Here is a 27,382-nt window from a genome sequence, read left to right on the forward strand (position 1 = left end):
CAGTATATAATGTGTGTCAAGGGGGACGTTCTTAGATCTGTGAACCCCAAACACAGAATCCTCAACTGAATAGTCAAGGCTTAACTTTTGTTTGTGTGTGTGTGTGTGTGCAATGGGAGCAATAGGTTGGCGCTTCACTCCCTCCTACTATACACCGTTGTGGACACTCGAGGGCCAAGTCCGAGGTGTATAACAGTATATAATGTGTGTCAAGGGGGACGTTCTTAGATCTGTGAACCCCAAACACAGAATCCTCAACTGAATAGTCAAGGCTTAACTTTTGTTTGTTGATGTGTATGTGTGTGTGTCCCAACCCTCACATTCAAAATCTCAACCCCAACCCTCACATTCAAAATCTCAACCCCAACTCAATCCTCGCCCAACACAATGTCTTTTTCAAAATGAGATTTCCACCTATATATATATATTTTTACGTTTTTTTTTCTTCTTCCAATTCTGTCTTTTAAGGCTTTCAGGTTTGATGACGTAAAAAGGGGGAGTAAGCCTGCACTTTCTTCCCAGAACTTTCTTGATCTTGCTCCCATCAAGCACCATCCGACAAAGAACGACATCGATAGGTTTAGATCCCAAAGAGTGATAGCAACTCCAAAAGTCTCCAAAATATAAATAAATAAAATAATAATAATAATAAATAAATAAATAAATAAATAAAAGCCCCCAAAAAAGTTTCAAGTCAGGTCAGGTATGGGAGCATGTGCCAGAACAGCGCGTCGCTGCGTCCACTTTCCGCCGGTACTCCAGGGGCCTCCGTCTGGCCATCCCCCAGGCAGATGCCAGGCCCATCCCCATCTCCTTGAGATGATGGTCAACCTGCTGCAACCATGAGGCACGTGGTCGGCCCACTGGCCTCCTCCACTCATGAGACTCCCTCGCTGAGAGAATCTGGTGAGCAGGATCAGCGTCAGGAAAACGAGCCACATGTCCATACAGCCGCAGCTGACGCTCACGGACTATGCAGGTAACAAATCTCATCCGAGTCTCTCTCAGCAACCGCTCGTTGGACACAAAATCCGACCAGCGATAGCCAAGGATTCTCCGAAGAGACCTGGTACCAAAGGAATTAAGTCTCCGTCTCAGATCCTTGGTCAAAGTCCAAGTCTCGCACCCATAGAGCAAGACTGGAAGTACCAAGGACCTGAAGACTCGGACTTTCGTCCTCCCGCACAGGTACCGGCAGCGCCACACCCCATGATCCAGTGAATCCATGACTCCCCAGGCCCGACCCAGACGTCTATTGACCTCCGGCTCACAACCTGCGGAGACATGAATATCACTGCCAAGGTAAGTGAATCTATCCACGACCTCAACATCCTCACCACAAACAGACACAGACAGGACAGCAGCATCCAAGATGTCACCGAAAGCCTGGATCTTTGTTTTGACCCAAGAAATCCGTAATCCCAACGGCTCCGACTCCTCATTCAGCACCTCGAGGGCCCCCAAGAGGATGTCTAAAGTCTCCGCAAAGATGACTGCATCATCTGCAAAATCAAGGTCCGAGATCTTGACATTGCCAAACGATGCACCGCAACTTGATCTCTCCGACATCCTCCCAAAAATCCAGTCCATACAAGTGCTGAAAAGTGTGGGGGCAAGTACACACCCCTGACGAACTCCAGTAACAACTGGAAATAAGTCAGAGATGGTACCACCACACTTCACGGCACTCTCGGTACCAGAGTAGAGTTCAGACATCAGATCGATCAGTTTTGGTGGCACCCCACGAAGACCAAGAATCCTCCAGAGGACATCCCGATTCACTGAATCGAACGCTTTACAGAGATCAACATAGGCTGCAAGCAGCCCCTGCCGAAACTCTCGTCTGCGTTCGGTGAGGACACGAAGTGCAAGGATACGGTCAATCGTTGACCTCTTTGGTGTAAAGCCTGACTGCTCTGGACGCTGGTGCTCAAGCAGATGGTGGCGAACCCTATCAAGAATTATCCGAGCAAAGACCTTGCCCGGCACTGAGAGCAGCGTCACCCCTCGGTAGTTGTTGCAGTCTTGGCGATCACCCTTCCCTTTCCAGAGAGGGACAACAAGGCCCCTCTTCCAGTCAGTTGGGATGATGCCTGTGTTCCAGGCAGAGCACAAAACTGCATGCAACGACACGAGTGCAGCATTTCCACCAGCCTTGAGAAGTTCGGCATGGATGCCACAGATCCCTGGAGCTTTGCCCCGTTTCAACTGGTTCACCGCAGCCCGTGTTTCCACAAGCGATGGTGGACCACAGTTGATTCGAGGGTCAGCAACAGGGATTGTAACACCCTTGACGTCCAACTCGACAGCTGGGGGATCAGCCTGGTACAACCGCTCAAAGTAACCGGCCCAGCGGGCCTTCACTTCAGACTCCTCTGTCAAGAGCCTACCACTCTCTGCTCGAACTGCAGTGCTCCGAGGGATGGGCTTGGATGAACGTAATGCGCGAATTCCCCTGTAAGCGGGACGAGAATCACCTGTCCACAGGTGATGCTCTACCCCTCACAGATTCCTCGCACATAGGCCTCCTTGTCCACCCTCAGTGCACGTACAGTTTTACGCCTCAGCTCCCTGAACAGCTCAGCTCTGCCATTCAGCCTGGCCCTGCGACTCTGGTCAATGGTATCCAGTGTCCCTTGAGAGACAAAATTCTTCTTTGCCCTGCGGTGAACTCCAAGGCATCCACCGGCAACATCAAGGACGGTGGTCTTGAAGGTGCTCCACAACTCTTCAGGACCCCCAAAGCACCCAGACCCCCAAGTGTCCACTCAGCCTGTTCGCAAACTCCTCAGCTACTCTCTCATCCCTGAGCTTGGCAACATCCAGCCTAGGCTGGGATGGTACCATTCTCCAGGATTTAAGGTGCAGCTTTAGAGTTGCTACAACAAGCCTGTGGTCAGTATTGAGGAACTGAGCACTCCGGTAGACCCTGCAGTTCTGGATCATCCTCCAACGACCGTCAATGAGGACATGGTCAATCTCCTTTGCCACACCGCCAGCGTTGGAATACCAAGTCCAGCGATGAGCTTGCGGGCGCTGAAACCATGAACCAGCCACCCTAAGTCCATGACTTCTTGCAAAGTCAAGGAACTTAGTGCTATTCTGGTTCATAGTTCCTGACCCATGGGGACCAACACACACCTCATAACCATCCCTATCAGTTCCAGTCGATGCATTGAAATCCCCCAAGACTAGAAGTGTATCTCGTCTGGGGCACTGATCAACCACAGACTCGAGTGTGGCGTAGAATGTGTCCTTCACGGTAAGATCACTCGCCTCAGTCGGAGCATAAATAGAGACCAGGGAAATGACACCTAAGGAGTGACGAATCCTTAATCTCATAATACGCTCGTTGACCGGTGTTACCTCAATTATCATTGGGGTCAGCTTATTGGACACAGCTACAGCAACTCCTTGGGTATGGTAACCATCAGAGCGACCAGACCAATAGTAGGTGTAACCACCCACCATTATCTCGCCGCAATCCGGTCTCCGAACCTCAGAGAGAGCTGCAATCCCGATGTCCAAACGCTTGAGCTCAGATGATAACAGAGACAGGTGATCATCCTCTCTTAGGGATAGGACATTCCAGGCACCCACCCGAAGGGACCGCCTCAGGTTAACCCAAGGAGACCGCCGTCTGGTGGACGACACCTCAGCACCACTCCGACACACTCTCCCGCAATCTGACCCAGGGATGTTACCCCGTGGTTTCCCTCCTATCAAAGATTGGGGGTCCCGAAGGCTTTGCCCCAATCCCATCATCCGGTGAGCTGCCCTGCGAAGGGAAGCTGCACAGGAGGTACTCCCACGGAGTGGGTTTTCAGATTTTTTTGCGTTTTGCGTTTTGCGGAATGAAGCGTTTTACGGTGGCTGGAGTGCAAATCCTGCCACCAACCTCCTAATAAGAAGTAACCCAACTGCAGGAGGACGTCCGCAGACACAGTTGGGCACTAGATATGGATGGCCGTTGGCTCACAAGGAGCTCCTCCGCCCTTTGACAGGTTTTGTTTTTAATCCTGCTGGGTGTCCATATCCAAACACCCTCCTCACCAGAAAACCTGGTGGGGGAGACGGTTTAGTCGCCGACAACCCGACCATGGAACAGGTTAGTACAGGTTTACATGGTACCTGTAGCAGGTCACAGATCGAACCTGACCTGACCTGAAACCAAAAAAGTTTCAAGTGTCCAACATAAACCCAACTTTCCAAGTCTTCAAGGTATAACCACATTCCCGTTGAGTTTCCAAGATATGTATCACATTGTGAGTTATCAATCCAGAACCCACATTTCAAGTATTCAAAGTAAAACCAACTTACAAAGTCTCTTAAGGATAACTCATTTACTGATTTTTTCAAAATTTGTGAGTCTCCAAGGTAGGCCCCATATTTAGAACCATCTTGGCAGAACCCTTTTCCTGAGTCTCCAAGGTAGTTATTTAAACCATCAAGGCAGAACTCATTTACTGATTTTTTCAAAATTTGTGTCTCCAAGGTAGGCCCCATATTTAGAACCATCTTGGCAGAACCCTTTTCCTGAGTCTCCAAGGTAGTTATTTAAACCATCAAGGCAGAACTCATTTACTGATTTTTTCAAAATTTGTGAGTCTCCAAGGTAGGCCCCATATTTAGAACCATCTTGGCAGAACCCTTTTCCTGAGTCTCCAAGGTAGTTATTTAAACCATCAAGGCAGAACTCATTTACTGATTTTTTCAAAATTTGTGAGTCTCCAAGGTAAAACTTGTATTCTGGCTCATCAAGGTATAACTTGTTCAGTGGGTATTGTCTTGATAACTCACAATGAGTACTATTGCTGTAAAACTCTTTTTCAGGATTTTGCTGGTCTCCAAGGTATAACTCTTTGGTTGGGTCATCAAGGACGAACTCGTTCTGTGGGTCTTGGTCGCTCATAAGGTCTTCAACCAAGCCAACAATTTCGCCCCAAGTTGTAACAAAAGCAGTATTTTCATTTCGTATTTCAGACACAATTTCCTGTGAGAGAAAATAATAATGTATTAATTAAGTTATTTAATTATTAAATGAGTATGCTTCAATCAAAGTTTGAAAATAGGAAAATAAAAAATCTTACCTCAATAGATAAGAGGTTTGAATCCAGTTCATCAACTTGAAGGTTTAGTTCCATAGAAGACAGACAGTTCGAGCCAAGCACACAGAACACCATTGCCAGCAAAAACAAATGTTTAAAATGGAGCCTGGGTTTGAAGCTTTTATAGAGAAAGACTGGTGGGTGTGGTTTCCTTTGGAAATTCCCTGGGCAAGCCTAGGCAAGCCTTCATTGGGAAATTTTTCAAAACCATAACATCCTGTAATTTTCTAGTGATTTCTTTGTGAGTCAGAGATGAACTGGAAATGATGTAAGAGTGGGCGGGGGCTTAGCAAAAGTAGGCGGAGCTTAGGAAAAGTGGGCGTGGCTTAGAAAAAATACCTTATGAAAAGTGGGCGGAGCTTAGCAAAAGTGGGCGGGGCTTAGGAAAAGTGGGCGTGGCTTAGAAAAAATACCTTATGAAAAGTGGGCGGAGCTTAGCAAAAGTGGGCGGGGTTTAGGAAAAGTGGGCGGGGCTTATTGAATACCTTGTGGAAAGTGGGCGGGGCTTAACAAAAGTGGGCGGGGTTTAGGAAAAGTGGGCGGGGCTTATTGAATACCTTGTGGAAAGTGGGCGGGGCTTAAAGAAAAGTGGGCGGGGCTTATTGAATACCTTGTGGAAAGTGGGCGGGGCTTAACAAAAGTGGGCGGGGCTTAAAGAAAAGTGGGCGGGGCTTAACAAAAAATAACCTGTGGCTCAGGAGGTGGTCAAACAAGAGCATTAAGAGAAGTTTATCATTTCGTAATGGCACAAAAGGGGTATCTTAAAAAATATAAAGATTCAAATGTTTTGTTTGTCAATATTTTAGATGGGGATTATTGTGCAAAGAAAATTAAACTATTGAAGGAATTTGAGAATGAACAAATCTTTATAGGTTCAATGAGTGAGCTGTTCAACCCCCAGGTGTTCAATTCAATGAGGTTCAACCTCCAAGTTAAAAGGGGAGACAAATAAATATACCTTGAGATAAAAAGGGGGTTTATTTTTAGGGAAAAAAAATATAAATCGCTGAAAATCCCCCATTCATTTACATGGGGAAAAGTGAGCCAGAATCAGTATTCTTACCCTACTGTTATAATCTGAAGATATTGCAGCATTATGGATTGTTATAATCACAAGCTATTACAGCATTTAGGGATTGTTATCATCACAAGCTATAACAGCATTTAGGGATTGTTATAATCACAAGCTATTACAACATTTATGGATTGTTATTATCACAAGGTGTTGCAGCATTTCGAGATTGTTATTATCACACGATATTTGAACATTTATTGATTGCTATAATCACATGATATTAGTGTTTATAGATTGTTGTAATCACATGATATTACAGCATTTATGGATAGTTATAATCACATGATATTATAGCATTTCTAGATTGTTATGATCACACAGTATTCGAGTGATTCTAGATTGCTATAATCACACCATATTAGTCATATAACAGCATAATAGAGCATATTGTGGTTGAAGGAAGTGTGGGAAAAAAAGAGGGAGGTGGCCCTCTGCTGTTTGCAGAAAAGATGTTGGAAGCAATTCAATATTGTGTAAATCCTGCAACTGCTGGGTGCACAAGACGTGAAGTGGTATCAGGGGTAGACTGCAGGTGACACCTGACTTCAAATGTGCTATTTGCGCAGATAAACAAGTGACTCCATTTTGAGTGGAAATGTTAGTTTATAGGGATATATCTCTGAAATATGTGGATAAATTCTGTTACTTTGGTAATATGATTAGTGTAGGTGGTGGTGTGGAGGCAGCAGTGAATGCAAGAATTAGAAGTTGTTGGAGGAAGTTTAGGGAGTTGTTACCCCTATTGACATCAAGAGGGAAGAGGGACCTCTCTCCAATTTAAAGAAAAACTTTATGCAGCCTGTGTTAGAAGCGTGATGTTGTCTGGCAGCGAAACATTGGTGATCAAAAGAGAATGAACGGAAGTGTGAAGGAAACGAAATGAGAATGGTGAGGTGGATGTGTAATGTGACACTGAAGGATAGGAAACCAAATGTGGAATTAAGAGATAGGTTAGGTATCGAAAGCATGAGTGAGTTTGTGTGTCGGGGTAGGTTGAGGTGTTTCAGACATGTGGAAAGGATGTGGTCGGGTAGTTGTGTGAAGAGGTGTATAAATATGAATGTGAATGGAAGGAGAGTTAGAGGCCGGTCGAGGAAAACATGGGATGTGTTGCTGTGAGAGGATCTTAGAGTTAAAGGCCTAACGAGAGGGCTAGCAAGGCATCGTGCAGCTTGGAAAGCAGCCATTAGGTGAACCATGGCTTACACATGCAAGCATGGAAACGGCCATAAAATGATGATTATGATTACAGCATTTAGAGATTGTTATAATCATATCGTATTAGAGCGATTGTAGATTGATATATCACATTATACTATGGCATTTATGGATTGTTATAATCACATGCTATAACAGCATTCGTAGATTGTTATAATCACATGCTATAACAGCATTTATGGATTGTTATAATCACATGCTATTACAGCATTTATGGAGTTATAATCACATGATATTACAGCATTTACAGATTATTATAATCACATGATATTACAGCATTTACAGATTGTTATAATCACACGATATTACAGCAGTTATAGATTGTTATATTCACATGATATTACATCATTTATAGATTGTTATAATCACACGATATTACAGCGTTTGCAGATTGTTATAATCACAAGCTATTTCAGCATTTATGGATTGTTATAATCACATGCTATTACAGCAGTTATAGATTGTTATATTCACATGATATTACATCTTTTATAGATTGTTATAATCACACGATATTACAGCGTTTCCAGATTGTTATAATCACAAGCTATTTCAGCATTTATGGATTGTTATAATCACATGCTATTACAGCAGTTATAGATTGTTATATTCACATGATATTACATCTTTTATAGATTGTTATAATCACACGATATTACAGCGTTTCCAGATTGTTATAATCACAAGCTATTTCAGCATTTATGGATTGTTAAAATCACATGCTATTGCAGCATTTATGGATTGTTATATTCACATGATATTACATCATTTATAGATTGTTATAATCACACGATATTACAGCGTTTGCAGATTGTTATAATCACATGATATTACAGCATTTCCAGATTGTTATTATCACATGATATTACAGCACTTATAGATTGTTATAATCACATGATATTTTAGCATTTATAGTTATCCCTGTGTCGTAAGAAGTGACCAGGGTTGCGTCAGGAAGGGCATCCGACGTAAAACCTATGCCAAATCATTATGCGGATCATAACGGATGATCCGCTGTGGCGATCCCTAACGGGAGCAGCCGAAAGAAGAAGAAGAAGATTTTAGCATTTATAGATTGTTATAATCACATGATATTTTAGCGTTTATAGATTGTTATAATCACATGATATTACAGCATTTACAGATTGTTCTAATCACATGATATTACAGCATTTATAGAATGTTATAATCATGTTATTGGAGCATATATAGATTGTTATAATCACACGATATTACAGCATTTATAGATTGTTATAATGACATGATATCACAGTGTTTGTACATTGTTCTAATCACTTGATATTGTGGCATTTCTAGATTGTTATAATCACATTATTGGAGCATATATAGATCGTCATAACCACACAATATTACAGTATTTCTATATTGTTATAATCACACATTATTTGTCGATTCTAGGTTGTTATAATCACATCATTGGAGCATTTATATATTGTTATAATCACACACTATTATAGCGAATCTAAATCGTTATAATCACATGATATTATAGCGTTTATGGAATGTTATAATCACATTAATGGAGCATATATAGATTGTTATAATCACACTATATTACGGTATTTCTAGATTGTTATAATCACGTTATTGGAGCATATATAGATTGTTATAATCACACGATATTATGGCATTTCTAGATTGTTATAATCACATTATTGGAACGTATATAGATTGTTGTAATCACACAATATTGTGGCATTTCTAGATTGTTATAATCACACGCTATTGTGGCATTTCTAGATTTTTATAATCACACATTATTTGAGTGATTCTAGATTGTTATAATCACGTCATTGGAGCATTTATAGATTGTTATAATCACACACTATTATAGCGAATCTAGATCGTTTTAATCACACGATATTATAGCACTTATGGATTTTTATAATCACACGATATTATGGCATATCTGGATTGTTATAATCACACGATATTATGGAAATACCAGATTGTTATAATCACGTAGTGTTAGAGTGATTCTTAATTGTTGTAATCACATGATATTATTGCATTTATGGATTGTTATAATCACACAACATTGTAGAGTTTATAGATTGTTATAATCACACGATATAGCGAATCTAGATTATAATAATCACATGATATTATAACGATTCTAGATTGTTAATATTTTAGGTTAATATTTGTTATGTTAATATTTTAGGTTCTAAGTGGTTATTGATGTTTTTTGGAAAAATCTTACATTGTTGATAAACCTGAAATGTTTTTTTTTTCTGAACTCATTAATTTGTGTCATAATTTAAATGAAATGAAAAAATACATTTCACAGAACTGCAAAATCTAAAGTGTACAGGTTAGCCATGGATTATACATTCTGTATTTCATGAGATTGGGCCTTTTAAGCCATCAGCCATAACTTGTATCATGCAGTTTCGGCCCACCTATGGGGGGGGGGGGGGGGATAGATAAATCCTGTACAGAATTATTCGTTATGATGAATACATTCTCAATCCACAAGATCTCCATTCAAAATCGTGCAGTTATTGCGTATTTCCGTCATGAAAATCGCCCTTTTGTTCCGCCCGCTCAGCTGTTTGTTTTTGGAACCAGCGATAATTGATGGTCATGTGACCACTGAACAGTGAGTGTATTTCCCGAAACAAATTAATTATTCAAGATAGCTGCGCCCGTGAAGCGGTGTGTTTTATAACATTTTCGTTGTTTTCATCGTCAAAATGTTCGGTTTTGAACCTTGCGAGTGCATAATTCATCAGCCAAATGCAGAAAATGATGGTGCCCTGCCGTTTTCAGTGGCTAGGTGGGAAAAATGTTTCGAGCTATGTTGCCCTGGTTCTTTGCCTATGACCGGGTAAATTATGCCAGGTATCCCCCTGTCTACTGGATTGAGATGGTGGATCTTCAGAGGACACACCCTGCATGTCACCAGGCAATGCTCGTCACGGGGCAGTGGACCGTACAGCATCAATATCGCCACCCATTCTCATCAATTGCTTGTGATCAGGCAATAGAACAAACGTGTAATCACGACTCGAAGACCAGTGGAGGATTGACTGGGATAACCCTCAAACCAGGTGCCACACAGAGATGGATACTGGCGCAGCCCGAGCGTGCTGCAATTGCAAGGCAATGCGAGGTTTGGGCGGGTATGTCGCCTTCCAAGAGGAAGGGGTTGTATGAGTCGCAAGTGAGGAAAGATGATCAGGATGTCCAGTCAATCATCATTACGATTGGGAGTATGATCAACCCATTCAAAGTTGAGTCTGATCAACTGGTTTGTTTAAGCTCTGGGGTCATAGCTAACGATCGTGTCAAACATGACATCCTGTCTGCTTATCAGACTGGCGAGGAATCTCTGAGCCGATATATTAACAACTGTTTGACTGTGAGAGATGAAAGTCTGGACGTAGTGGATGGATTGGGTGAGCAGACTGCACTCCACTGGAAGTTGAAGCCTCATCCTGATATGTTCTCTCCACTGAGCCCATACTTCTCAAAACTGAGAACTTCGCCGATCAAAGTATCTCAAAATCTTCCAAAACAACCAGTCGTCAAGAAGTCATTGTGAAAAATGAGAGAAATGTATTCTCGCGACTTCTTCCCATCGGTAAGTCTCAGAGTATCAATCTCCGTGACATTCTGACTCATTCCCTGGCACCCGTCTCACTACCTCTTGCCAGTGCTGACGGGTCCTTGGCAAAAAATGTTAAGTCAAAGCTCCTGACCATGTTCGAGGAAAAGTGCATTGACTACCTGAAGAGTGGCATCCCTGACCACACAGCGATCATTGTTGATGCGGATCCCCTGATTCGGTCCATTAAGCCTATCCCAACTACTTTTGGAGGGCTGGCTGATGCCATTTTCTCTGCCTTAACAAAATTTGCCAAGAACACGAATTGTGCTCGCCTAGATTTTGTTTTTGATTGCTACCCTGATATAAGCATAAAAAAATGAAGAATGGGGTAGGAGAGTGGGCAGTGGCAGCCAGACCATACATATTTATGGTAAAGACCAAAAAACACCGAAGCAATGGTCAAAATTAATGTCAAGCGGTCAGAATAAAGAATCACTTGATGCTTTCCTCATGTCGGTATGGAAGGACATCAACTTGCGTGCCTACTTCGATAGGGACGTTGATGTGTACATTACACATGGAGAGTACTGTCACGTTCTGAGGAGTAGGAATGCCATCACAACCATTTGCTCTGTTGTTGAGTTGTCATGTGACCACGAGGAAGCAGACACGCGGCTTCTTCTCCATGCGCAACACGCTAGTGCAACATTTGAAGATGTTGTAATCGTGAGCTACGACTCGAATGTGGGCATAATTTCCCTTTGTCTTCAACAAAATCTGTCCTGCAATACATTCTTCATGACTGGCAATGAGGTGTTTGAGACATCACCCATTATGGATTTGCAGAAGACCTGTTGTCTTGGAGCTGATGTATGCAAGGCACTAATAGGTTTACACGCATTCACGGGATGTTATTCGACCAGCGATTTCTATGGAAAAGGCAAGCAGAAAGCGTTCACTATTATGTTTGATCGTGACGACTACACACGGTCTTTCATTGAACTGGGACGAGGTTTCGATCTTGATGAAGTTTGCCTCAAATCCCTGGAATCCTTCGTATGTCATCTTTATGGGCAGCCAAAACTAAATGACGTCAATGAGGCACGATACAAAATGCATTGCATCTCTCAACATCTAGTCAAAGCCTTCCGCCAACCAAGGATGCATTATATATGCATACCTTGAGGACCAATTACCAAGTGGCAATTCATAGGCAATCCCTTGCGCAGTCTCTTGGTGCCCATTCACCTGTAGGCCATGGGTGGGGGATTGTTGATGGGAAATTGGTCATAAAGTGGATGAGCATCAATCCAGCCCCAGACGTTCTTTTGAAAGTCACACAATGTGCTTGCAAAGTATCAAAGTGCTCAAGTTCGAGGTGTTCATGCAAAAAGGCAAAAGGGCCATGTTCAGTTTTGTGTAAATGTTCAGACTGTGACAATGTCAGCCATGCAACCGATCTTCGTGATGATTGCGATGATGATGATGATGGCGATATTAATTGTAATAATGACCAGGAGGATTATGATGAGGATGAAGCATACGAAATGTTAACGTAGTTTAGCATTGTATAATTGATATTTGTTGGCTGCAGATAACACCATGTTCACATGCCATTGTCTAATGGTACTGAGTGAGTGTATCGGGATTCCTTCTTACCTATAATAAAAGTTTTTATATCAGTTTTAATCTATATTAATTTCTCTTATGTGTTCTTTCTGTTTTACTACCATTGCATATTACCTAGTTTTGAGCGCTCGTGATGTCAAAGGCAATTATTGAACGAATATTTTTGTCCACAATATACCAGAAAAATGATCCATTTTAACGAATTTCGCCATTTTTGGAAGACCCCCCAGATGAAACCAGATGCAGCAGCCTTCAGAACTCTCCGTAATGCGTTCACAATAAAGATGATAACAAGTCTAGGCAGTTTGGTGCGTGTGCGCCTTTCAGAACAGTAGATATCGACGTCCAAACTTGGTTCTCAGACACGTCAAACCGACCCATTTTAACGAATTTCGCCATATTTGGAAGACCCCCAAGAAGAAACTAGATGAAGCAGCCTTTAGAACTCTCTGTAATGCGTTCACAATACAGATGACAACTACTCTAGGCAGTTTAGAGTATGTGCGCATTTCAGATCATTAGATATCGACTTCCAAAGTTGGTTCCCAGACACTTCAAACCGACACATTTTAATGAAATCACCATGTTTGGAAGATCCCCCAGAAGAAACCAGGTGCAGCAGTTTGCAGAACACTCTGGAATACGTTCACTATACCAATGATAACGTGTTCTGAAAATCTTAGGCATGAGTGATGTCAATGTCTGTGGATATTGGCAGCTGGATTTACCTTCAGACACCAAAATGATCGTGTGGGCTCGAATTACCCGAATTTAAGATGGCGAGAAAAAAAAAACTGCAGGAATCTCCATGGAGAACTTTGGCCCCCCATTTTATAAGGTTAATAGCTATCAGAATCCGCAAAAACCAAGTGTCCCCCCGATCAGTGGAACGAAACTCATGTTCTAGCCCCTTTTCCAGTTATGGCTGATGGCGTATTTTGGTTTTAGCATTTGACAAAGATTTAAATATACTTTTTTGCATTCTAAAAATATCGAACTTTAATGATTTTAATTCCCTCATACTTTACGTTCCAGAAATCAATTTAATATTTGCTTCTCACACATTTTCTTTAGTAGAAAACCTCCATGCATGATTGAATGAGTTTTTGGTTGTAGCCCGGAATAGCTGGACCGGTCGGAGAACAGGGCCTCCAAGGAAAAGGAGGTCCCAGGGGTGGTCATGGGAGTCCAGGTGTCCATGGAACACGAGGAGAGCAGGGAGACCGTGGTGTTCCTGGAATTCCAGGGCCAGAGGGAATGATGGTGAGTTTGCACAATAACATTGTAAACCATGAAGGCCATGTCTCTCCTTTTTGCAGTTTTTTTTTTCTCAGAAGTAAACTTTAATCTTAATTAACAAGAGATAAATAAGTCTTTTTGTTTTATTTCCAAGCCAATTTTTCCTACTTTGTTCAAAACGTATTTAAAGTGACCATTACTGATGAGAAATTGTGACATTGTAACCACCATATGAGCTCATTGTCTGATGAACCAAAAAAAACTAAGGCACTATTGAAACCACGATCTCCCATTGTTTAAGATATCCTCTTAGGTATCAAGGCTCGTATAAAAGGTGGTAAACAACAATAACAAGTTAGATTCACCCTTCACTGGAATGGTGACCGTGAACCCTGATGCCACATTAGCATTTCCTACAAGCGTTCAGACAAATCAGGGGTACCTGCCACACTTCTATTCCATTTAGGCATCCATTACACAGTTATGAGGGTTTTAGCAGCCGGGAAATAAGATATTACAGTTAAAATAGCTTCTTCTGGCTTTTTGTTCCAGTGATTGTGTCCATGGGTTAATTACCAAAGGGTGGGCTGGCATTGCTAAACAAGAATGACCACACTGTAGTCACAACCTTTGACAAAATCTGGTAACGGCCAATTGGGAAATGCGCATAAGATGAACAACACTATTGGGAAACACACATTTAATGCGCTATTAAAATATTAACTCAACACCTCTCATCCATGCCATCCTCCGCTATGGTTATATCGGAATGAGCTGATTTGTCTCACGGCCACGGATTGTTTAAATCCAATATGGGGCCATTCAAAAATTATGGAACACAATTTTTTTAGGGAGGCGCATGCCATGCGTGCTGACTGGCTTGATTAAATCTTACTGATAATTTGGTTTCGACGTAGTTTATATTTTTCAGAGTCCCTCATCGGAACACTCGACCCAAACAAAGCCAATGGAAATCTGACACAATAAACCTGGGTAGTGTATCATCAGCAGAGGCCTACAGGCCTGATGTCTTCAGCCCATCACACAACCAAGATGGCGGCCATATTATTTCGTCTGGGTGGGTCTGGCAGCTATCCGAACAATGGGTGCACATTTCAAAAATCGACCCCAACAATTACCACAACAACTATGCGATGCTCTTGTAGATCTGCGACACATCATGGTCGCAGGTAAAAATGGTTGGCAGTGTCGCAGCTATCACATTGCTTGTTTTCAGTTGGATGTTCTGTGGCTGTCTTTCACAGACTGCAACTAACGAGTGGAAGTAGCGATTCCGACTGGTGTGTGCGTGCATGTATGTGCTTTTCTTTGATTTCCAAACAATTCCATATCCCTTGGCCAAACTTGCTGGGGATACCCAGGGTCAAGTCAAAGGCACACCCCACTTCTCCATCCACTGCAAGATAATTCTCTATCTGTATGTATGTGTGAGTACATCTGAAAACCATAGAAAACAAAATGACATGAGACTGACCCCTGCCCTCTGAAACTGATGTCAAACAAGCAAATGAGGTCATTTCACCCAACATTGCCGAAGGGCACTCCCTGGTTAATTTTTGTTATTGTTTTAAACATCAATCTTATTGATGATTTACTAAAGTCTAAATAACCCGATCTTGATCGGGTTACCTAATGTGTGTGCGTCTGTGCATGTGTGCGTGCGTGCATGCGCACGCATAAAGTGCCTGCAAAAGTATTCACCCTCTACCAATAATGCCACATTTAGATGAATTACGAATGATGTATAAACAATTTTTCCAAATGAACTATTTTATGAATAACTGAAGAGATCAAACCAAACACTGTTATAGTTGAAGGAAGTTACATGTCAAGAATACTTTCAAAAAAACATGTACAAATCAAAATTCACTGGTTGCAAAAGTATTCAGCCCCTGAGGTCAGTACTTTGTTGAAGCATCTTTTCCATCAATGATTACTTTGAGTCTTTTTGAGTTCGTCTCTACCAGCTTTGTACAGTGAGATGGTGAAATCTTTTCCCATTCTTCACGTGAAAACTGCTCTTGTTCTGCCAAGTTTGATGGGCATCGTCAATGGACTGCAACCTTCAAGTCTCGCGATAAATGTTCAATTGGGTTCAAGTTAGGACTTTTGGGCCACTCAAGAACATTAATTTTCTTCTTATTCAGCCACCTTTGTGTGGTTTTAGCTTTATGGTTCAGATCATTGTCCTGCTGAAATGTGAATCTTCTCCCTAGTTTCAGATTCATGGCCGACTCGAGCAGGTTTTCGTCAAGAATTCTGCTGTACTTTGCACCGTCCATTGTCCCTTCTATCCTGACAAGCTTGCCAGTCCTTGCTGATAAAAAGCAGCCCCATAACATGATGCTGCCACCACCATGCTTGACAATAGGGATGGTAATGACTGGGTGATGTACAGTGTTAGGCTTGCGCCAGACGTAACGCTTTTAATTTACAACATAAAATTCAATTTTTGCCTCGTCTGACCACAAACCTTTTCTCCACATGCTTGCAATATCATTAAAGGCCCTGTCACACCTTGACGTTTTAGCCAGCGTATGGCAAGGTATCAAAATGTATGTAAAACGTTGGCGTACGCTGAACTATTGATGTTTTTTTTCAGTTTTTTGGCGTATTCATAACGAGTTGGACGTATGCATAACATATTAGTAACGTACACAGAACGTTTAGATAAGTTATAGATAATTTATACCAACGAATGCTTAGCGTGTTGTCGGCGTTCACAACGTATGCCCAACGATAGTCTAACGTATGCATAGCGCGGCAGCGTATCTCCGACGATCATGTGGCGTAGCCTATTAAAAGGCTGCCGCTCAACGATTCAAGCCGCTGTCACACCTTGCCGTTTTAGCCAGCGTATGCCGACGTATGAAAAATTTGTCTAAAACACTGGCACACGTCGAATACGTTATGGGTAAGTTTTGTATATGTTAAGAGCACGCTGAAGCACGCTGGTATACGTCGTAGTACGCTGGCATACGTCGTTATACGCCGAGTACGTCGACAAATTTTCAGCATGTTGAAAATTTTTCGACGTATGCCAGCGTATGACTCACGTTCCGCATACGCTGGCATGCATTGGCCATAAGTTGTAGGCACGTTACGCGATCGTTGAGACACGTCGACACACGTTACTTGTAAGATACTCATAAGTCGAAACACGTCGAGGTAATGTTTAGCGTACCCGAAACTTATTTCTAACCTATGAGTAACGTGCTTTGAACCTTTGTGTAACGTACTTTGAACCTATGAGTAACGTGCTTTGAACCTTTGTGTAACGTACTTTGAACCTATGAGTAATGTGCTTTGAACCTTTGTGTAACGTATCTCCAACGCACATTGAAATATGTAGACATATTTGATTGACGTCTTCCGGACGACCACAGAATTTACTGAACGTGTTTCTAACTTACAGCTACCGTATAATGGCGTATTGGCAGCGTTTATGGGAATTGGTATATAAAAATGGGTTCACACAGGAGGAACCCGTCAGTGTTTCAGACTCCATGTGTTTTTTTTTTTTTTTTTTTTTTTTTTTTTGTATACCTTGGTCGAGGCTCGTATGAGAGCTAACACACAACTCACAGCAAGGAGGCATGAGACAAGAGGGGTGGGAGTGGAAGGGACAAAACATTGGGGAACAGACACAGGTGAACTGTGGAAGGGAGAGGGATGGGGATGGGACGGGGAACATGGCGAAGAGAAGATGGACATTACAGGGACTTTCAGGAAGGAAAGCAGGAGAATTGAAGGAAGTGGGCTTGGGTGGATTATCGGGGGTAGAAAAGATTGAGGATTTGGATGGGGGAAGATAAGAGGTGGTGGTGAACAGCTGTTTTGAAAGCCTGGAGGGAAGAATGGGAAAGAATAGAGTGAGGAAGTTTATTCCAAAGGCGGGAAAAAGAGGAATGAAAGAGTGAAGATGAGCAGTGATTCGTGATTTTGGTAGTTTTACCAGAAGGGGGTTGTTGGCGGACCTTGAGCGCCCTGTGGAAATGTGGTTGGGACAAATCGCAGAGAGAGCAGGGGGGCAAGGCTGGAGAGGAGTCGGTAGAAGACAGAAAGACCACCGACCAACCTGCGGTGATTGAGTGAGAGGCCCAAAGACTCAGCTTCATTGCGGGAGATGCCAATGATCTTAAAAGCCCTGGTTTCGACAGCGTGAAGTCGAGAAAGGTGGGAGGCAGGAGCACCAGCCCAGAGGGGAGAGCAGTACTCCATCAGGCTACGGACAAAAGCTTTGTAAGTAGTCAGGAGCTCAAGAGGGCCGAGGAAGGACTTTGCACGACGGAGGATTCCCAGTCGGCGACTGGCTTTTGAGGCAAGGTTGGAAATGTGACTTTCCCAGGAAAGGTCATGGCAGATAGTGAGACCCAGAAGCTTGAAAGAAAAGACTTCTTCCAGAGGATTGTTGAGAAAGTGGATGGGGGGTTTTGTAAACGGTCCTTTCGAAGAGACATAGTGAGAGTGTGAGATTTGTGTGGATTGAAAGACATGTTCCACGTGTTGGACCAGTTTGTGATTTTATCCAGATCTGCAGTGAGCGAAGAAGCTGCTGCTTGCCGGTCTGAGGGATGACAGATGGTACGGCAGAGGGTGGAGTCGTCGGCAAAGAGAAATAGAGGATTTTCCAGAGAGTCCGAGAGATCATTGATGAAAACCAGAAAAAGAACAGGGCCCAGAACGCTACCTTGAGGAACTCCAGCCTGCACAGGAAGAGGGGATGAAAGAACTCCATTTAGGGCCACACGTTGACTGCGACAGGAGAGGAAGTCTGCGAGCCATGAGTGGAGATGGCCTTGAATACCATGGGAAGAGAGTTTGGTGAGTAGGGCAGGGTGCCAGACTGTGTCAAAAGCACGTGATATGTCCAGGGATACGGCTCGGATTTCCTGTCTGGCATTGAGGACCTCCATCCATTGATGGGAGAGCAGTAGCAGCATATCCAGGGTAGAGTGACCTGGTCTGAAACCAAATTGATGATTGGAAATCAAGCCATTGGAGAAGAGGAAGGATTTCATGTCTGAAGCAATGATGGATTCCATAACCTTGCTGATGATTGGGAGAAGGCTGATTGGTCTGTAGTTACAGGGATCTGTTTTTGCACCTTTTTTATGCAGGGCAGTGATGTTAGCAGATTTCCAAGCAGATGGCAGATGACCTTGGGAAAATGAGAGGGTGAATAGAACAGAGAGAGGGTGAGCAAGAGCAGAAGAGCAGGCTTTGAGGACATGTGGGCTGATGCCGTCTGGACCGGTTGCAGAATCTGACTCGAGGTTTGAAAGCAAGCTCTCCACCTTGTCAGGAGAAAAGGATACAGAGTCCAGGGACAGTTGGGTGCGACTGGGTAAAGTGGGTAGAGATAGTGATGGGTTTGGGACACAAGATTTAGCTGCAAACACCGAGTTTAGACATTCAGCTTTATCACGTGTGGAATCAGCAGTGCGGCCATTTGAGGTAAGGGAGGGGATGGAGGGGGAACATACACCAGAAACAGATTTGATTAAACGCCACCAGGATTTTGAGGAGGGAGAGAGGTTTGAGAGTTCAGACTTGAGATGAGAAAGATGTTGTTTTCTGGCTCTCCTGAGGGTAGATACACACTTGTTCCGAGCTTTGTGGAAAGAACTGAGATTGCCCTCAGTTGGGTTTGCTTTCCATGAGGCAAAGGCAAGTTGTTTCAGGACAACTGCCTCACCACAAGCTTCAGTAAACCAAGGGCGGGAGGAAGGGTAAGACAACTGAACACGAGAGGGGATAAATCTGTGCATGAGGGAGAGCAAGTTTCTTTGAAAGAATTCCCAGGATGAGTTGATGTTTGAGAAAGTAGTGATAGGAGACCAGTCTGTAAGTTTGATGGCTGCTCGGAGACCCTGCCAGTCGGCTTGAGTGAAATGCCAGACTCGACGGCGGTGAGGTGGTTCTCTGATGACAGCCAGAGAGATGTCCACTTTAACAAGGACGTGGTCAGAAGAACCAATTGGAGCGAAGGAAGAGCAGCAGATATTGTCAGGGAAATTTGTCAAAATCAGATCCAGAAGAGATGGAGTACCATTGGTTGAGATCCGGGTCGGGAAGTTGACCGATTGAGTCAGTCCCAATGAGTCACAGAAAGCTTTTGCTGATGTCCCATGGCAGGTGAGAGAGGTACCCACACCTAGCCAACTGGCGTGATGACAATTGAAGTCGCCACATAAGAGGAAGAGAGAGTTTGGATGAGAAGATAGAAGATGGTCCATGTTTTCGGAGAGTGAGGTGTAGATGGAGTCATCACTGTTCGGTGGACGGTACAGTACACATATAAACATGAGGTGGGAGTGGAGGGGAAGCCGAAGCCAGAGGTATTCCTGGGGGTGTGGGGGAGTGAGAGCAGTGCAGGGAGAGTGAGGAATAGAGTCTTTGATGAAGAGAGCAACACCTCCACCAGGACGAGGCTCAGGTCTGTCATACCGTAAGAGGGAGTAACCAGGGAGTGATACTTGGGAGTCAGACACGTCTTGGGAGAGGAAAGTTTCTGTTAGGCAGATAATGTCTGGTTTGTCAGTGGCAACCTGCATGGAAAGATCTGAAAGGTTTGAGCGAAGGCCCCGGATATTTGAGGTCCACACTTTTAATGAAGAGGTAGGGGAGGAGGCTTTGGGTGCAGGAGGTGGAGGGGCGGGGGAGGGTAGGACGAGGGACGAGGGGGAGGTAAGGAGGGTTGCTGAAGGAGTGTGGGGTATTGCAGAATAGCGAGGGGAGGGGGCCGAATGAGGAGGAGAAAAGGCTCTGTGGTGCTGGGAGAGAGGGGGGACAAGAGACAAGGAAGATGGCAGTTGAGGATTTGAGGAGGTGGAGTGAAGAGTTGGAGGTGAGAGGGCAGTGGAGGGAGGCAGGTTGGTGGATGAGAGGGGGGGCAACTTAGAGAAGGAAGAGTGAGGGGGATGAAAGGTGGGAGAAAGGTGAGCGGGGAATTTTTGAAAGATTTTGTTTTTTTGTTTTGGCATGACGGTGATGTTGACACTTCAATTTCTAGTGCGGTTATGATTTAAATCGTTGAGCGGCAGCCTATTAATTATATTATAACCGCACTAGAAATCGAAGTGTCAACATCACCGTCATGCCGAAGGAAAAAAATAAAAAAATGAAACAACAACAACAACTTGGCGTGTTTCGACTTATGAATAACTTACAAGTAACATGTGTCGACGTGTGTCAGTGATCGCGTAACGTGCCTACAACTTATGGCCAGCGTATGCGGAACGTGTGAGTCATACGCTGGCATACGTCGAAAAATTTTCAACATGTTAAAATTTGTCGACGACCTCGGCATACTACGACGTATGCCAGCGTACTACGTCGTATACCAGCGTGCTTCAGAGTGCTCTTAACGTATACAAAACTTACCCATAACGTATTCGACGTGTGCCAGCGTTTTAGACAAATTTTTCATACGTCAACATACGCTGGTTAAATCGTCAAGGTGTGACAGGGCCTTAAGATGCTTTTTTGCAAACTCCATATGAACTTTTAGATGCGTCTTTTTCAGAAATGGCTTCTTTCTTGACACCTGTCCAAGGAGGCCAGCGTTGTGAAGGGAACAGGATATTATTGAGTGATGAACCCTGACCCCCATCTCAGACATATAGAGCTTTGCAGATCTTTCAAAGTCATTGTTGGATTTACAGTGACATCCCGAACCAGTTTCCTGCTTCTCCAGCTGCTGAGTTTGGATGGGCGACCTGATCTGAGTCGAGTCTGGGTGGTAAAATTCGTCTTCCACTTCTTCATGATGGGTTTCACCGTACTCAAAGGGATAATGACTGACTTTGAAATCTTGTAACCCTCTCCTTAAGACTTATTTGGAAAGCTCCTTGGTCCATGTTTGCATTGTTGGTTGACCAAGTGAGTTGCACCTTAAAACTCCTCATATAAGTGGGCGAGCTTAATTTTTAAGTTAAACCACTGATTACATACAGGTGAAACCTATTACACTTATTTTGTAACCTTTCAATCAAATAATTTTATCCTGGTTATTTCGGGTTAATTAGGCAAAGGGTTTGAATACTGAATGCAACTGAGAATCATCTGATTTTCTCTGTTTATCTGACTTGGTCACATTTTATCTGCATTTTTAGCTTTATCACTTTGGAGTAGTTTGTGAAGACTCTATCTATATATTAAGTTTGCTTTAAAAGCATGAAATAAGCTCATCCATTCATCCAATGAGACCATACTCTGTGCAGAGTGTTGGTGCTGCTTAAGCAGTCTCCTGGGTTATTGGGTACAATCCTGGATGGGTCGCCACTCTGACACAGAATACCAGCAAGCTGGTACTCATTTTGCCGACCTCAGAAGGATGACAGGCAGTCAACCCCACCTGGTATTAATTCAACAGCCGAGCAGGATTGGAAAATAGGATCCTCGATCCCAAGCCCACCACCCTCACCATGAAGCCAGCACCAGGCATAAATAAGCTCAGGTGGCATCAAAATGCGAAAACTTTGGGGGGGGGTGATTGTTTTTGCAGGCGACTGTACATATTCTCATGTATCATACACACTTTGTTATGGATAGTCAGTGCTGCCAAAGCAGTTACTTGCAGGGGTTATAACTGGGTGGTTTGCCATTGCCTTGCCAGCAGGAGTTATGGCGGGAATTTTGGCCATGTTGCCGGAGATAGCTCGCCTACTCTTCATCAAGGACACTGTGGAATCTTTAATGTCCACAAAAGCCTGGTGTTGGCTTCATGGTTAAGGTGGCTGGCTTAAGATCTTAGGGTCTTGAGTTTGAGCTCCTGTTGGGTGTTGAATTGACACCAGGTGGGATCGACTCAGCCTGTCATCTTTCTGAAGTCGGCATAATGAGTATCAACTTACTGGTAATGGGGCATTGTAGCAGTGGCACAGTTGTGCCCCCAGAAAATGATGCCGCCACAGGCTGCATATGAATAACTAAATAAAACATCCATCAACTAATGCTGGCATATGGGACACCCAGTTAAATATCCATCCAAGGAATGGCACCCACTGATGAATCACCCTGCCTGGGAAACACCACAATGACATTTGATAGCTGCGCTGAGATTCGAAACCAGGCTCGACAGCTTATATGTGAGTGTGCATACCTCTAGGCCATCCTGCAAGCTGCTGAAGCAGTTCCTTGGCATGGGTTATATGCTTGGTGGTTAGCCGTTTCCTTCCCAAACATATATACATCATGAGACACTGGTCTGGTCTGATAAATGGAGCATCTCCTTCAAGCCTGTAAAATCGCAGTCTCACCCTATCGCTCTGGAATGATCGTCCAACAAACCCATCTCTATTTCCTTGGTCATCCACTGCAAGAGGTTCAGTCTCTTCAACCTCTAGGCCTCATCATCAGATATGAGATTTCCTGGGCTAAACACAGAGCAAAGCTGGCCTTCAAAGCCAGCTGCAGACTGGGTGTCCTCTGTCAATCCAAGTCTTTCATTCGAAAATCAGAGCTACTCAATCTACAAGACTCATGGCAGTAGGTCAATGTAGCACAGCTATCTGCTCTGGTTTGGTGCCCCAGCATCAGATCCTTCTCTCCTTGATTCTATGGAATCTAAAGCTCTGAAAATTATTGGAAACTCTTGTGCTCAGGCTGAAGAACAAGGTCTGCTGCTTTCACATCACAGGCAAGCCATCCATCCATCCATTGGGACCATACTCTGTGCAGAGCGTTGGTGCAGTTTCCTTGGATGGGTCACAATCCTGGATAGGTCGCCACTCCGACACAGTATACCAGCACGCTGGCACTCATTTTGCCGACCTCGGAAGGATGACAGGCAGAGTCAACCCCACCTAGTATTAATTCAAAAGCCAAGTGGGATTTGAACTCAGGACCCTCGGATCCAAAGCCCACCACCCTAACCATTAAGCCAACACCAGGCATATGGGCAAGCCAGCGGTCTGTGTTTTTTTTAAACCACCTTTCCTCCAATATTTCTCCTTTGGTGTCTCAGTTCGCCAATCCTTACTGTCTACTCCATGATGCACATGTTCTTCCAGTAACTTCCTCCTGGTTGAACTTCTAAAATCCATACTGATGGCACACCTCAACTGTTTTATGACTCACCTTTCCAATATATGGTACTGTCTTGCCGAGGCTGTTCTAATCTTTCTCTTCCTTCCAGCAACTCCAGCAATACAAGCAGTACACCACCATCTCTTGTTATCCCCAGTTCTGACCCATAATCCTTATTACCCTCATTAACCTCATATTACCCTTCTAACCCAAACATCTTTTGATAGTTTTAGTGTCCTTCCCCCTCCTATCATGTTCGTTCAAGCACTTGATGGTGGTCCCACTGGCAGTTCTACTTTGTTCTTCCATGATCCTTGCTCCTGTAAAGAAAGAAACAAACAAACAGGCAAAAGCATTGCTAAAGGAAAGCATTTACAGTGGCAAACATAATGTTAAAAAAAAATTTATACACGAAATAGCACAGAGAGATACAGTATGTAAAGTGTAAAAGAGAGAAAAGATGATCATACATAGACAACACCATGTTTAAAAGAAAAAATGAAATTACTAAATTAATAGTTCATTGTTATCAAGAGAAAAACAACAGATTCTAATGAAACTCCTCGTGTTCCAGATTTAATTTTGTTTTCACCCTTTAGGGACAAGAACCATCGGACCAGAACATCTTGGACGTTTGTATGAGAGTCATGCATGGTAATAATATAAACTACTACAGACAATGAGAACCATCATACTACAATACACAACCAACCATAGCACAATACACACTCTACCACACTACAATACATAACCAACCATAGCACAATACACACTTTATCATACTACAATACACAAACTACCATACTACAATACAGAACCAACCATAGCACAATACACACTCTTCCATACTACAATACATAACCAACCATAGCACAATACACACTCTATCGTACTACAATACACAAACTACCATACTACAACACACAACCAACCATAGTACAATACACAACTAACCACAGTACAATACACAACCGTGACAGCCAACCAAACACAACCAATCCCAATGACTTATGATTGTTAATTCTCATCAATTAAGTTTCTCTTTATATTGTTGTCAAAGTTGTATGAAGTCTGTGTAAGAGTTGTTGTACGAATTATTATTGTATGGTTCGTGGTTTGAAATTTTATATCTCAAAGGGCATAAAAGGCAAAGCCCAAGTTGTAGGAATTTTTCAGATCTGACATTTCTTAATGGATTTGAATAATTTCTTGGTTTTTTAATCTTTTTTTACATATAATCCACATTCTGAATCATCTATATATTAAAGTGGCTGGATTTCTCCATCCGTCTATCCCTATGTCGGTCACATTATTCGCTGGGACTTCATTACGGCGTTAGGTCAAGAACATCATTATGGCGTTATGTCTAGCGCTAGACTAGGCCTCTATGGATGTGCACATCACCCTGGCATCCAGCACTCAACCATCCCATTGCTTCGTTGATGGATATTGAACACCATAACCTATATACCTGACTATCTGACGTCCGTAGGCAACTGGCTGAATGGCAGACGCTCGGTGTCGGGTTGACGCATTAATCATGCCTCAAAGATAATTGCATTTTGCAACTTGTAAAAGAAAATGACATAACATCTGATCCATGGGAACATAAAACAAATTAATCATGTATTTTTCGTGAATAAGTTTGTGTATTACAAAAATTAAAACTGGCTTATTGGCAGTAAACAAAATTGCAAATATTGACTATCAATAAACGATATTACTGCACTGCAACATATAGGCTGTAAGTTATGCTGTTCAACTACCATCAGTGAAGCGACAGGTTCAACCTAATTTGTATGAATTTAATCTCTATTTTAAATGGAATCCACATTCTAAATGATTGATATGATTTTAATCTATTTTAAATATACTCCACATTCCAAATTATTCATATGATTTTAATCTATTTTAAAATATAATCCATATTCTAAATGATTTTTATGATTTTAATCTCTTTTAAAAATAATCCACATTCCGAGTCATTCGTTTTTAATCTCGATTTTACATATAATTCACATTCAGAATCATTTATATGATTTTAATCTCTATTTTACATATAATCCACATTCGGAAACATTTGTATGATTTTAATCTCTATTTTATAAATAATCCACATTCGGAATAATTTTTATGATATTAATCTCTATTTTAAATACTAGTGCGGGCCCGTACGTGCGTGGCCATACGTGCGTGGCCATACGTGCAAAAAAAAAGAAGAATAATTGTGACATCATAGCACCATGTCCTGTCATTGGTTTGGTAAATAAATGGCCATAACTTGGGAACCACTTGTCCGATTAATATCAAACATTGAAAAGGCACATCCACAGGGCCCCAGCAATATACCTGGCAAGTTTCAATTACATCGGACTAGTGGTTGTCGAGAAACAGCGGTGACAGACAGACAGACAGACACACAAAGATTGCTGGAATTATAGATCGATAATCCACATTCAGAATCATTTATATGATTTTAATCTCTATTTTTCATATAATCCACATTCGGAATAATTTTTATGATTTTAATCTCTATTTAGTAGAGTAAATTTGTGGTTTGACCCCCAAAAAATTGATACAAAAGGTTTTTCAACGGTTTTGGGTAGGTTTTGACCTCCAAAATAACATACTAAAAATCCACTCAAATCCACCTACCGGAAAGGGCCTATTTTCAAGATGGCGTCCAAAATGGCCGCCGTGGGCTTAAATTTCCATAGAATGTGCAATAGCTGGCCTACATTTGTGATTTTTGTGTCAATTTCTATGTTTTGGAGGTCAACAAATCCAATGAAACCATTTTCAAAGCTGATCAGTGATGGGAAAAACCTTAAATCCAAGATGGCGTCCAAAATCCCCCCCCCCCCCAAATGGCCACCATGGGCGTGTACTTGTTTTAAAACAGGCGATAAATGGACTACATTTGTAGTGTTTGTTTATTCCTATGTTTTGGAGGTCATGCCCAATCCTTCAAATAGTGTCTACCTGAAAAGTTGTCCCGTGTGTAGTGATCAGAATTAATTGACCATCTTGTGCATAACATAAATAAAAATATGCTTTGGTAATTTAGAAAGTAATAAATTAATCGGCTCTCACAATGATCACCATTTCCTCTAAAACGTACTTTCAATCAAAATGCCTTCAAGTTAGGGTAAATCGAAAACATCAACGAAAGTTCGTTCATTGAAGTAGCATTTACCATAGATAAACTATGCTTCCTCTTCATCCTCCGATACTGTCTTGTTGAAAGGATTTTCGCAGGTATCAAGTTGACAGGGTCCGCAGACGCTGTGGCATGGCAGACCGTATCCCCTACAGCTACAGCGACTTGTTCTACAGCCAGTTGTGCAGTTGCATCGGATCATCTTCAACAACTTTTCTGGAGCAGCGTCCTTATCTGACATGACTGGAACTAGTTTATTGTCCTCCAGTTTCCAAACCCAGTCTGTTGCCTTCAAGTTTCCGTTCCTCCCCATCCAGACCACAATC

At 42.7% G+C, this 27,382-nt stretch overlaps 1 protein-coding gene across 1 annotated transcript in view; it reads left to right on the top strand.

Moving 5' to 3' along the window:
• LOC147035470 (uncharacterized) overlaps positions 1-27,382 on the top strand; it is a 213,875-nt gene that overhangs the window by 172,167 nt on the left and 14,326 nt on the right. Inside the window, exons 32-33 of the mRNA XM_085867696.1 lie at positions 13,721-13,867; positions 24,496-24,550. Coding sequence (XP_085723822.1) covers positions 13,721-13,867; positions 24,496-24,550 — 202 coding nt within the window. The remainder of the gene's footprint in view (positions 1-13,720; positions 13,868-24,495; positions 24,551-27,382) is intronic.

Source organism: Eptatretus burgeri, chromosome 1 (genome assembly GCF_056783735.1).
Source record: "Eptatretus burgeri isolate ZD-2024b chromosome 1, Ebu_testis_v1, whole genome shotgun sequence".
Lineage (NCBI taxonomy): Eukaryota > Metazoa > Chordata > Myxini > Myxiniformes > Myxinidae > Eptatretus > Eptatretus burgeri.